This window comes from Chondrus crispus, genomic scaffold (assembly GCF_000350225.1).
Source record: "Chondrus crispus Stackhouse genomic scaffold, scaffold_254, whole genome shotgun sequence".
Taxonomy (NCBI): Eukaryota; Rhodophyta; class Florideophyceae; order Gigartinales; family Gigartinaceae; genus Chondrus; species Chondrus crispus.
This window is the reverse complement of record NW_005179139.1, coordinates 21,929-36,251: the sequence shown is the minus strand read 5'-3', so window position 1 is coordinate 36,251 and position 14,323 is coordinate 21,929. Positions and strand designations below refer to the sequence as shown.

The following is a 14,323-nucleotide window of genomic DNA, read 5'->3' as shown; positions in this document are numbered from 1 at the left end:
TGGTATCATTTTCAAATAGAGTTCTGCTGCACCGTCGGAGAAAAGCCACAGATCGTTTGGAGTTGGAAGGAATTATTATTTTGCACGCTTTATGCGCGATGTACAATGAGTCTCCAACAACTGTATCTGACCCCACCGAGCGAGAAAACTTCTTGCAGATGGGAATAACTTCTCAGAGGTATCATGAGGTGTGGTCTTCTTTAAGCGGTACCAAAGAAAAGCGAGCAGTTCATGACTACAGTCCAACAGGGTGGTGCAGGAGTGCAAACAGAGCCACGTCTATGATTACAGTTGTGGAGTCCGAGGTCGCTTCAATCAATCGTGAGTTACTCTATGTACCTAATGCTACAGTGTTTTCCCTCGACGATGACCATCTTCGCATGGCCTCTCGAGCTGTGATGAATCTAACCTACCTTCAACAGCACAACAATCACAAAAAAGGCCTAGGGCCAGTGGGAAATGCAATTTGTTCAGCGTTAAACCCTCTATTTATTGCCTGTCACTTTACAAGGCATGGCGAGAAGCTGCGTCATACGTGGGAGCGTTTGGCACAGCTCGTGCAGGGGGCATCTACAAATGGGGCACTCCGGGCAATGCCAGAGGCGATCTTTGCCGCAGACAGAGGTTATAACTCGAAAGAGACAATTGAGTTTGTGGGGTGCACTCTCGGGGCCAGTTTAATTGGTACACATAAACGAGACTTATGGTACCCTTATGTATTCGGAGATGGTCCTATCACTGCGAGGCACAGAGGAGTTATTGTGTCCGAGAAAGGATGTCGTGCAGTTTATAATGCACGTCTAAAACCTGGTTCACATGTGAGGTTCGGGATTCGACAGGTAGAGGCATGTATTTATCGGGAAAGTTGTTCTGGCAGGATAGCAGCCCTGGTACATAATAATGCCGCTATGTTTCCTTCCAGATGTTTTACTGTCGTCGTGAAAGATGCCTTTCGCTCTGATGCAGGTATGAAGGAGCTCAGTGAGTCCCTCGTGGTATTCAGTTCCGGTCCAGACAGAGGGGCGCCGAACAGGTCCGTATTTTCGGAGGACGGACGCAGGATTGTCAGTCAAACACTCAATCGTGTCAATGCGTTAACGTATCTACAATCCGAAGATCCAGTCTGGTTTCTACTGCGGGCATTTCGATTTACTTCAAGGACAGCCCATGGGTTTGTCGCGGCTGGGGCACGGGACTACGATACGAGATTGAGAGGAATGGCAGCGAAATTGCGTGGTAGACGTATCAGCGATGGGGCTAACACCCTACCGGACGATATCACCGAAACAGAACGGTGTATCTCAGAGCGCTGGGAATCTGTGCTTGATGCCCTGGCAATTCGAAAACAAACCATTGACAGGCCCTCAGACAGGCGTATGATGGCGGGTCGGGTTAGGAGGTACTCGCAGTCCAGGATAAATTCTTTTACAAAAAGTGACCTGCAAGCAACGCTAGCCGTCTTTGGGCGTGGCCTGGAACTAAGAGTTCCAAAGCTTGAGCTTGTCGCAGCTGTTCTACAGCTCAAACAGGACATTATTGACGAGACAGTCAACTTAGATGGGGGCGAAGATGGACAGCTGTCTGAAGACGCCATGGTCGCAGCTGCTACAAAAAGCACTCAGGCGTCCCTACAGGAAGCTTCGGTCTCGGCTTGGGTCATGAAACCATTAGTTACAACGATGGGCATGAAGGAGGGTTCACGCAACGAAATTGAAGTTGCAAAGGCTCTGCCTGCCTTCTTCGAAAATCAGAAAGGGGCTTACATGAAACAGTTATTTTGTGCATCATATTCATTTGATCAAAGTACTCGCTTTAAAGTGCTGCATGTGCGCAGCACGGGCCTGCTTGAGAGCAAAAGCTGCCGATTGCTTGCTGATAGCCCTGATGCTATCGCAGCTGCTTCGAATGAGGAAGGAATGATCCAGGTGTTTGCTGTAGAAATCAAGACCATGACTGCACTGACTACAATACAGTCCGCTTCTTTGAAAGCGAACAGGTACGGCGAGCTAATTATTCTTTCAGACGTTGGAGGCAATTTACTGAGTACTGAGCTATTCCACGAGCTTGTCCCCACCACACAATATCGCTCACAATGTTTGCACCATGCGGCAACACTTGGCATAAACTCAGTTCTGTTCGTGGTTGCGACAAGTGGGTCTATGACCGAAGGAAGGATACTGTACGCGTGCATGGTTAACTTTACTGAGACCATTCGTCATCAGTACACTTATATTTTGGACTGCGTGAGACACACAGGGTTTAATTGGATAGGGAGTGACGCAAAGGATATCCCAAAGGAATATGACGACATGCTACAACTTTCTCATGCATCCGACATACACAGTTTCATGTCATACTACAGTCTCAGTGAAGCTCTGCGCAAGTGTGTAGGAAAACGAAATGCCCCAATTCCTCCATCCCGTATGATACGTTTAACGCCCACAGTGTACTGGAATCACCTTAAAGGTGGGGTAGACGTCATTTCTCGCTATATGAAGACACTGGCTCGCTGCAACATTAGTGAAAACCCCGTCGTGTCTATTATTGCCAGACTGATGTCCATGCAAATTAGCAATGCTGCAGTTTTATACAGGCTTTACTGTGCAAGGAATCGTAAGCAGCTTCCTGCCATCGAGGATTTTGCGAACTCTAGGAACATCGGCCATCAATACTTGCGGCACAGAATAGCAAAAACTGAGACATTTGGACGGTTTATCCGGCAGCTTGCCAGGGAATGGGTCGAGAAATCTACTATAATCTCACAAAATGGCACAGATCACGTCGAAAGACAAATACATAGCCTCACACCGATGTTCTCCCGCAACGCTGCGGAAAATTATAATATCGGCGTTCACAAAGCTCGAAGGTTAAACTCGACATTGCTGCATGAGCCTGTTAGTTCAAAGGCAACCTACTGTGTATTGTGCACCTGGGATTTAAGAGGCATCAAGGATGGAAAAATAAAAGTAAAACGAAAGGGGTCTCGACAAGTGCAGTGGTGCCGCGTTTGCAGACAAGCTGTTTGTGCAACATGCTGGGACGACTGGCACTCAAGAAGCACATTGAAACGGGCTAAACCAAGCCAGGCCGAGAAACGAAACTTTGAAGCAGGCCTCAGAAGCACTAGACAAAGAACGGCATAGCTAATATAGGATAAGACAGTACCAGATTACATTCAAGAGAACGGAGGGGGGATATTGACTGGGGGATTGAGATTGATGTGGCCGGGGAGGTGGAGGCGATCGAGGGAGACGTCGGGGCGGGGAGCAGTGCGGAGCAAAGCGGGGCGATTGGTTGGAATGATGGTGGAAATGCAACGGTCGCGACGGATTACTACTCAGTGGAGCTAACATCTTCTGAAGGGGTAACGTCTTCTGAAGGGGAAGACAATGCTTTGATTTAAAAGTTGAAGCGTCTTCCTCCAGTGCAGTAAAGTCTTCAGAAGTCACATTCAGTTATTGACGTCTACAGTTACTGTAGATGTTTCGTGACGTGCATCAACAACATTCACAAACCGTCAAGATATGTCAACAAACTTTGAGACGTCTACTTAGCGATGTAGACAATTTAGTTGAACCAGTCTACAAAAGGCAACGGTCTGTCTAAAAGATGAATCTTAATTTGTAGACGTCTCACTGTTTGTAGACGATCACACTTTTTTGTGTGAAGGTACACTTTTTTGTTGACGGTGTTCGAACACCTTTGTATACTTTTGGGTCCGATATCTTCAGCGGACCAAATTAGTTTACTAAATCAGGCGCATCTCCATCTGTTCTTATCTCTACCACAAGTTTCTCATACCGTCAGACTCAGGACAAGGAGAGCTTTCCAGTGAACTACTTTTCGTCCCTTAAGTACGGCATTTGGAGAAGTTATGGTAATTTGACCCTAGTGGGCCGCAAAAGAACCGTCTACAAAATTCAGCACAGGGTTAAGAGAATGAGTGAGAGTGAGAGAAGTAAATGAGAGTCATCGTCTCGTCACCACAATCGCATAGACATCGAAGTTGAAAAGAAATAAAAGTCGCATATTTGTATGTTATGATAACGCTTGGTTGGATGGCTAGCGTCTAACTAGACGACAAGTGTTTTGCATCAGATGAGGCCAGCTTTTTTAGCAAAAATATATTTACACTACTTCTTTAACGTTCTTGGTATCGGCCTTAACATCTGGCAAAACATCGGGATAGAAATTTTGAACGCTTTGAAAGATGACGAGTATAATGTGGATGAAGTGCCCGGTTACAATTTTAAACTGTCGTTTTCGTTTCGGAGTTTTCAATACACTACGTTTTAAGGATGCTCGGAAACGCCTCTTTTCCAGACCTTTCTGAACAAACGACCGGACAGATAATTCAGTTACCACCAAAATCCATCCTCCTATAACGCCAAAGTCAACTAAGGAGGCGCACGTGTACCTTTGTCGTTTTTATGAAGTACTATTGGCACAAGTCCATAAAAATGAGATTGAAAAGTTGCCTTTTACGTGCCCTGTTGCACAGTCCACGGACAAGGATTGTGAAGGTGAAAGTGGAGGTGCCTTGCCCGCTTGGTTTAGTGCGAAGGACACTAGCCCGAAGTAGAGCTGCAGAAATGGCTGTAAAGAGATGGAAAATGCGACGCAATGTATGGGTGCACCGCGACTCAGAGAGACCTGCAAAAAATTGGAGACAGCTAATGATGCTGGAAAGGGTGGCTCATGCGGAAGTGAGCACAATTCGAATGGTGCTAACCAGACGGGGAGTTATTGATCTAACGATAGAAGGGGAACCACAGTATGTATAAAATTTGAATTATACTCTGTACAAATATACTGTTACTTAGACACTACGGAAGGAGTCTCCTCGTTGGATGGAGGAAGAGACCAGGGACGGCGCGCTTCTTAGGGCGGAGGCGCGGCGAGGAGCGAAGCGAAGCGAGATGCGCTTCAGGCCGCTCGACTACCCGTAGAACAGGGTGGAGTGGCGATGGCTTCGCGGTAGCCTGTGCTCTGACTTGATTAAATCCTTTCCTCTCCTCCTCCGACTCAAAAGGGCGGGCGCGTGAGCTATATCTACTCTCTGGCGCCGTCTGAGTCTTCTTTCATCGACGGCACGATCGGATCTGAGCCCGTGTGTAGTGGCGTCATGTAACACGTGTCCACGCGACGGAGTGCTCTATGTGTGACAGGTGTCCATTGGCGGCGGTTGATACAGGCCGGATGTGAGGGTGAGGATGGGGTCTCGTACAATACTGTAGCAGCAGCCTCTTCGACGAGTTCAGACACACCTGCAAAAGATAGGACAAGTCGCATGTAGATAGAGTCCGTTGGCTTGATGCTCTTAACGAAACGTCGGTCATTATTGAAATGGCAACCGAGCACTAGGGCATTGACCTAGTCGGGGATTGGGAATGATTGAGGTGCTTGAGGAGAGGTGGACTGACCGAATCGGCAGTCGGCTGCCAGCAGCTGAAAAACTGCAAATCGACGACGAAGCCGGGAAGAACGACCACAGATTCCTTAAAAAAGTCATTTCCCGCCCGAACGATTATTTCTGCCAAAGCTGTTAGATGGAATCTCTTAGAGTATCAGGCGTGTGAGAGGAGAGCATACTGGAAGCGGTTGAGGAGTTACACGTATGCGATGTCACAAGGGGCAAGAGGGCCGATATGAGCTCGACGGCTGGACATGCACCTCGAGGAGGAGGCGAGGGGGCACGAGAGGCCCGAGGGTATACAGTACCCAATTTTAATTGCTTAAATCAAGAAACGCACCGGTCGAAACTGTCTGGGGGAGTGGAGAAATTTGCATATAGGTGTGGCGGGCTAGATTTTATGATTTTTTACATTTGATGCGTGGACGTTCTGGAAGCGCACGCCGTAAGAAATAAAAGATGCTGGAGGCGCTGCGACGGCGGGGGGGGGGGGACACACTTCACACCGGGACAGATACAGAGCTGTCCTGAAAGCTTAACCGTAAAGCTACGGATTTTGAAAAGTATGTGATCTGTTGACGAATGACGAACGAACAAGAACGAAGTGACGAAAGCCAGGAAACAAATCTGGGAATCCAGACCATCCTGAAGGCAGTACAAGGGGTGATGGAAATTGTGCGGAAGCTAACCGGTGTTACTGTGTCATCGGAGGAAGCACTTTCAGCTATTATTGAGGAGAGCGAGAGCGAGAGTGATCGTACTAGCCCAAATGGAGGCGCTGGGTAAACTCTTGGGAATATCAGAACACTCTTCCATTGACAGAGCCAAGGCTGGAGCTGTCTGTAGATTGGTACATGGAAAATGTACTATACACAACTCCCCAGTTCCCACCCGACACTTTCTCCGTTGACATCGCCTCCGCATACGCCCTCGTACCAAGCCTGTTTCGTTTCATCCGTTCTCCCAATATTGCGAAAAACTACTGTTATCCAACCCAGAAAACGACTTCTAATGCAGTTCCTTGAACCATGTTGCCATGGACATAGTGGTGAAGCAGTCTTTTGTTAGAGAAGCAACTTTGGCTATCCTTGTCCTGAAGGACTTGTGTCTGCGAGCTCGCGCCATATCAGCTTACTTATTCATTAGAATTGAAGCATGCGCTCTTTCGCATGTGGCCTGTCCCATTGCTTCTCACCGAGCTTGATACCGTTCCCTACCCTCTACACTGCTGTTCGCTGTCGTAGATTGCTCCGCCCGCATGTTGCAAGCTTTCCGCAGAGTCTAAGAGGCAATTACGTCCGAAGAGATCCAAACTCGACCTCTCCAGAGACGAGTATAGTTCTTTCTCAGTCTTCCTGTCATCATTTACGCATCGTACAGAATCAGTAGCCACGAGACCATTGCGGCTCAACAGAGCATCACTACTATAACAGATTTTTTGCTAACACACTGCCTCTACTTTGCGGTGGGAGCATAGTGATTTTTCTGCCTTTGTCATTCGGAACGAGCCGGAACATAGCTTGCAACACGTCTCCTTGCATGTGGAAGGCTGCGCAAGTCCATCCCGCTTTCCAATACAAACCTTCGTTCTGTTTGCCTCTGCTTTTCCACACCGTCTTCCCTTTTTCACGCATTTGCATGCCCTGCGCTGAACCCTCCTCTCTTCCAAAGAAGGCTCTGGGTCGCCCCCAGGTGGCGGAACAGATGCACTTCCATACAGGTCAGGGGTCAATGACTTCGGAGCCCCACCTTTGAACTCAGCTGGCTTCTGATACGCCGCCGTTGTGCCACACGGCTCGTATGTACACACGCCAGGTCTATCGTTGGCGGACATGCAACCTTCACCGGAGTATTTCCACATGTCATTGACAAACAAAGGCTTGTAAGAACTCTTCATTGGCCCGCCACGGATTTCAACGTAGGAGCACGACCAGTAGTCAGAGAAGTACCCATGTGGCGTCGGTTCTTGCTGCACATCTCCAGTGATACTGCCTCCAGTCCCTCCATACCACACCCAACCTAACACATACTTGCCGTCCGGTACAACTGTAGGGATTCTGATGTCAGACACATAGTACCCCTTTTTGTACGGATGTTGTTGACCATCACTTCCGATAAAGGTAAAGCCTTTGCCATCAGATCCAAGCTCGGATGGGGCTGCAGCGACTGGATTTGCTCCCCAGCAAGAAAAGTGAAAGGCATTGCGCTTGTGAATCTCTTTGTTCATCACGTCCTCCGGACGAACAAGGGTCAGTCGAAAGAACCCTCCTGGACCATGGTTGTTGCGTGCATATTTGATTCTCGTCCACTGGCCGCGGTGGAACACAGCAGCAGGGTTGTCTGGGCTGTCATAGTTAGCTCTCCCTTCCCGGATGGCACGCAGATCACAGGGACCAGCACAAGTCTGAACACCAAACCTCGGTTCTCCTCCTAACCGGCATGTCTAAGAGGGCGTGTCAGATATGGTCAGAAGAATTACTCTCTCTCGTTCAAGGCCTTTATACAGCAACTTACTTGCGGTGATGTGGACTGCGGTTCCGTCATCTGAGAATGGCCACAGGCAATCGAAAAGATCCCAAGCGAGAATGTAGCGGCAAGAAGGAGTAGCATCATAGCTGAGTGGTTTGTAGGAAATCTGGAGAACTGACTGCTGTGACAGACCACAGGACTCGGTAGTAAGCGCTTCTACGTCGGACAGGGCGCTCGCGGCGCTCAGAGTAAAGGAGCGATGTATCTATGGGAAAGCAATAGAATGGGCAAAGTCAACGTGTGCGTCTCCCCGGGTTCCCCGGATCCCAACCCAGCATGCTGCCTTTATTTACAAAACCCGAACGGGTGCGGCAATTCGCACTCTCCGCCCGGTGTCGTCCCTGTCAGGCGACGACAGTTGCTCTGCGCCCTACACAAGTCAGTTCTGAAGCGAATACAGGAGGCCGCGCCCGTTCCTCAGTCCAAGATGAATATAGAAAGATATAGTCCTGTTTTGTTCACGTCGAAAGTCCCTACGGGGAAAATGAATGAGCTTTCGAGCATCACAAACTCAATGCCCCGTTCGGAATAGCGGAGAGTTACAGTGCATCCCATCCATCCAATTCTGAGGTACTGTGACCCAAACACCGCCGGATTACTATCTGAAGACTTGAGACTGCACTTGTTATTTGCTAAGCTTATCGATACGATACATTACCAGTGATCGATGAAATCTGTCCCAGTTGTGGGGTTTGTTTGACATGAGGATCAACAAGGTACGTCACGTCAGAAAAAGTCACGAGAGTTGTGTATTTACCGGTGATGCTTGTTTACCAACCTACTTCATCCGCAGTCATATGCATTGGCAGTCATATGCATTGGCTTGGTGGGAACCTCGCTGTCATGCGATTGCGAATGGTGAAGTTTCTTTGAAACTCATTCATGTTCACAGACTGCTCATTGCCAGCAGTTTTATTAAAAACATATTCTTTGCCTTCCGTCCTGAACGCTTACTCCAATAGAAAGGGAAATCATTTTGCAATGACATTGGTAAACCTGACCGTCTACACAGAAAGCGTACTTGGAAAAATTACATGCATTTGATAAGAGCATAGTGTCATTGTAAAGATCACACGTGCAATGACCGAGAATTGAATAGATTAAATAGTCCTCATCAGTCGTGTTGCCATGCTACACGACTTGCCCAACAGGTGATGCGCATCTTTGCTGAGCTTGTGGGTGTCATCCTTGCCATTTACAAGAATTTTGCAGAGATTTGAGTCACCATCTAACTTACCCCGACGTTTGTGCAGAACAATGCCGACTCAGGCTTCTCAAATATCACCTCTCTTCGAAAAGATGTGAACGCAGAGAGGAGTATTCTGTGGTGATGAATGGAGGAGAAAAGATACTGTACCTTCACGCGCGCACTTGATCTAGTTTAAGAATGTCAGAGGAAATGTCCATATTTGCACCCACAGTATGTGGTACACAGGACTACAGTATCTTCCAAAGAGATGTTTTCTTTTGCGGCACTTTCGCCATATCGAGCAAGCAGAGTGCCACGCGATTCATTTTGAGTATAAGTACAGCACTAGAGTGCCACAGGTAGTAATGTTGCCTGTTACACAACGATCACCCTCTCATGTTCTATTAACCACAAGAGTGCGTTGCATGGCAGTGAAACGGCCAAGCTGTATCGCGCAGAAGCTGCATATAGGTGGGCAGCGTGACACGTGAAAGCTATGCGTACATACATGCACTATCTACGAGTAAAGCTTTACCTTTTGCTGTCTAAAGCTACGTGCGTACGTGCGTACGTGCGCTTGCAGCATTATGGGAATTCAAGCATTCACACCGTCATGCTGCATTACCAAGGGTACTGTATGCAACTGGTGTTGCTTCCTGCGATTTTCATCAAGTCTCGCGATTACTGTATGTATGATGGTCATAATTTCCGCATCCTTGAATGGGATGTGGCATACAACGGCAATCTCTTACAGAAAGCAGAACATTTATAATGCACTTCTTCTGGGTTACAGCGGCTCGACTCTTGGCGTGAGCGAATCGCACTTTGGCAGCACATAAATCCTTGACGCCTCTTCTAGGGAAGAGGCGTCCCTAGGCTCTGTCATGACATATCCAGAAGAGCATCTTGACAAAGCTTGGCTGTCGGATTGCTCATGATTGCAGTGTCTTTCATCCATACGATCCGCTTTGTTTGGTTTACGTAGGGTTTCACTCGCGGCTCTCGAACCGCACCCTTCCATGTATCCAACGGGGAACGTCAATGGCCGCGGAGTTCAGACCGGCGCTCAAACGTCCTAGTAGGCAATAGTTGATGAGCAAGGGCAGGCGCAATGTCTTAGTTCGGCCTCGGGATGGTCGCATATGTGACCGAAATTAATTTAGTTGGTGAATGTCCACTACCTTACAAGAACAGAAAACAGATTTCTCTGCGGTTGAACAAGGAAGTTTCCACACGTCTTTTTGCTGCTCCTCACACCGCTTTGTCTCCTTGGTATGCTCTCATGCCGAGGTTTCTCCCTCATGAGATCTACGCACACGGAGAACCAATTCTTTCATTTGCAGTGGCATGGAAGTATATTGGGTCCTCAGCGCCGTTGTGACGCAGCGTCATATCCGACCCATTTGCTTTTAAAAATGCCTTCAGGAGGAGGATGTATCTCGTAAGTTATCTGGCAGATCAACTCTGCTGACTAACTTCAGCGATGCTACGGTAATCATTGTGGACTTAAACCGGTTTTTTCCATTACATTCACGTCTTCATCTCAAAATTATTCATAAAAATACAAAGAAAAGGCGGTTTGACTCCATTTCTAACGCAGTTCCCTTCCTCACAGCTGGCAGAACGCCAATATTGACAGAAAAAAAGCACAGAGAGTAAAATATTTAGTTTCAGACGCAAAAAGAACCATTGAAAACGGGGTCATTGAACGAGAAGTCTGAAAACCGGTCAAGAAAAAGAATCATACTTCAAGCTCCGTGGCCCGGTGGGCAGAATGCTGAGAGGGGGTGCTCGAAGCGCGTTGTGCTCTCTGCCGAGCACGCATCCTTCTGTGTTCGCAACTCCCGTTCAGAAGAGAACGTTTAACAATGCGCTCAGGGCGAATCTCAACCAGTCGACGAATCTCGGCTGGAGTGTCACGCACATCCAAGAGGCCCTCGGGAACTTCTCGCCGCATTTCGCGGCGCTTGTTTCGCGCCAAGAGCGCTTCAATGACTGCATCGGCGGTGAGGTGGCACCGCTCGTGGTGCTTATCCTCACAGTGCCACTGTCCCCTACGTCCACATCACGCAGTAAATTTCTCGAGTTATTCCTAAAGCTCTCATTCAGCACCTCGAGCGATACTTCTTGTGCGTTGTGTTACCTACGGTAGTGTTTTCCTCAAAATAGTGTAGACTCTCGAGCTCCTCAATGCATCTACCCCGGGATTGCAGATCCTAAATGCCACACTTTTAAATTCGCTGACAACGTTGCTTTCCATGACTGCATCTGATAGGGCGAACTTTTAAAACATCAGCAGTGTAGTACAACGACCGGCGAGCGCGCGGGGAGGTTATTAACCGTGCGGCCGTGCACGGTGCACACGTGGGCGGGTGTGCCCACGTGTAGGGAGCGGGCGCGTTGACCAACCGGCCGTGGCGTGGCGCACGTGTACAGTAGCACACGTGTCGTCCGTGCGGTAGTCTACGCGTGTTACGTGTGCGCGCTAGCACACGTGTCGTCCGTGCAGTAGTCTGTAAGCAACACGCGTGTACAGTAATGCACACGTGTAGTAGCAGCGTCCGTGCGGTAGTAGTAATTATGGCGCTAGCTTTTTAATTGTGTACAGTACCTGGCACGCACTAGGCGGCAGGTACTGTACTACTGTACTGGGACAGGTCTCCGAGGCGTCCCTCTGAGGGGTTAAGACCTGACATCCGTCAATACCGGTAAACTGGGGCAAGCTCGCCCCCGTCCCTTTTGCGCCTACGTACGTCCGATTTCGGTTGTCTGTCGCGCGCGCTGGCTTCTAACCCGTTACCGGTCGCTCCCGTTCACGCACCACGGGGCGACTGCGCGTAACCGGCCAGTGAGCCACTCCCTTTTCGCGAGCTCGTCCGATCGGTTCAATTGGCGCGTCGCGTCCGCGCCGCGTGCTCCCTCGCTAAAGCCTCCGCCTCTCACCGAACCCAGGGCGGAGAGGAGTTATCCCACAAGCAGCATCAAATGCATCGAATAATTGAGTTCTCATGGCCTGAGAATGTACTTCTTTTTGAATTTTGGGCTTGAAAGGCCGAAAGACTGTTACATGGAGAGGTTACCGTACGTGCGACGTATGGGCTGGAAGTCCGATCACATAAACATCTTTTTATGTCAGGTTCTGCAGAACTTTATACTGTACATGACACCCATATCGATCCAAAACAAGAATAATGTTCTTTCGCTCCTCTCGAAGATAAGCTGTCTCTTTAACAAAATTTGTTGCCCAATCATAAAAAACTGAACGGTCGACTCCAGCGGAGTCACACTGGAAAAGGTAGCAGGTATAAAGATAGGTGTGGATGGTCTCCGTCGACTCTACGGTAATGGGGCTGTTTACCGGGAAACACGATGGCAGGCTTGAATCTCTCTCCCGCAGCGTTGACGACGCACAGCACGGTCACGCGATCCAGGCTTCCTTTAGTGCGAACTAAAGAGCAAACAGGATATTGCTTGTCCGTCTTGGTGATGCCTTTTCTCAGACTTTTCCCCATTGTGCGGAACGACACGCCTGATTCGTCAATGTTAAATATTCGCCCAGCATCGTGCACATTGAACCTGTCCATTGCTGCTTTCATCCTCGCAATATGTTCACCAACGTTTCTGCAGGTAACTGCTTGAATTCGCCCACTTTCGATTTCTTTGACCGATCGGATTGAATGTGTTGGATTTCGTTTAACAAAGTTGTACGTCCAATTTTTAAAAGTGTTTGGGTTGAACAACCAAGCTGCAAAGGCCTTGAAGTTTTCAAAACATGAGCTCCGAGCTGGCGCAGTGCGAGCTTCCTAAGGGGCGTATTCATTTTGGCAAAATGTTGGACCGCTGCTTCCACCAATTCTTCTTCCTGTTGTTATCTTACAAGGCCTTCCCTGTAGACGAATATTGACTGAAATGTCCGTTCGGGCAGCCGGCTGACTCTCTGGCGCTTTTTGAAGCCATGAAGGGTACACGCGTCTGAGGTTTGTAATGGGAATATTTGCCGATGCTGCCGCCCTGTAAAGAGGCACAGAGTCGTGCACGTGAGCAAAATTGGCATTCTGGAAATCACGAATCTTTTCTATTGCGAAGAGTAAGTTTTAATGAAATGACTATGTCGTGTAGAAATGCATACGACTGACCAAAAGGGCCTTGCACATACAATGAGGACCAGTTTTGCGATTCTCCTGAGACCGGGATCCTGATATATTGCCCCTGGAATATTATGGCGCCCTCCAATGTCCGCTGCGGTGTTTCGGTGGCTGTGCCGGGAAGGTTTGGTTGCCGCCAAGAGCCATTCAGGAGGTACTACTGCCGTGCCATGTTTCGAAAAAATAAGAATCCGGTTCAAAGACCAAATCCGGATTTAATCACCAATGACTATACTTCACAGAACGGTACTGTACTGTAGAACGATTCGTTAGTTGGTCTGAATTTACGGCAGTGGACCGATTTGGTCGAACGCCGGCAAAAAAGTGTACTGTAAAGCTTCACAAGTCACATTCGTGGCATCGTGGCGGGGTACATGGATCTTGCTGTCTGTGGTGCAAGGAACGATGACCGAGTTTTCTGAGGGAGACGGACCGTGTGCGACTAAGAAGGGGAGCGGCGCCGGTGGCGGCGGCGCTGCTGTAGTAAGATGACAATTCCGTTTCGGACGCTCTACAGTAGCTAGAGTGGCCTAGTTTACAGGTACCATACGTTGCGTAGTGAACACGTGCAAGCTGCAGTGACAGCACACGTGTACTAGTTTACAGGTCCGTGTACACGTGGTGCCAGGGGCACAGTGACACACGCGTGCACGGGAGGTGTCTCTTACAGTAGTTATGATAGCTACTGTACAGTAGTCGTACAGTAGCTTGAGACCCGAGGGAGGCAGACGTACTAGAGAGGAACTGCCTCCCTCCCGGAGAATAAAGCAGCTACCCCACCCCCTCTGAGCTAGCTCCCAACTTCCTAATTAGGACTCACCTCCCGTCTTCAGGGGTAGCATCTCCCTTCGTCCGTTTCGGTCTCGCACGAGCCACCCTCCTAGTGAGGTTGCTGGCGTTGTAATTTACCGCTACCGTGGACACCCCCTCCGTGACGGATTAACACCGAACCGGAAGGATCCATATTATTACAACTGGTCTCCCGACCTAGAAAGCTTCTAGGAATTCACGAGATCCGATTCGGAATGGAGATTGAAGACGGGTGCA

At 48.8% G+C, this 14,323-nt stretch overlaps 1 protein-coding gene; it reads left to right on the top strand.

Annotated features, from left to right (window-relative positions):
- The first annotated feature begins 5,995 nt into the window (after positions 1 to 5,995).
- On the top strand, positions 5,996 to 6,486 carry CHC_T00004863001 (hypothetical protein). XM_005716322.1 is given in 2 exon segments: positions 5,996 to 6,199; positions 6,200 to 6,486. 1 exon segment carries the CDS (start codon positions 5,996 to 5,998, stop codon positions 6,197 to 6,199), a length of 204 nt encoding a protein of 67 aa, XP_005716379.1. The 3' UTR covers positions 6,200 to 6,486.
- The last annotated feature ends 7,837 nt before the right edge of the window (positions 6,487 to 14,323 follow it).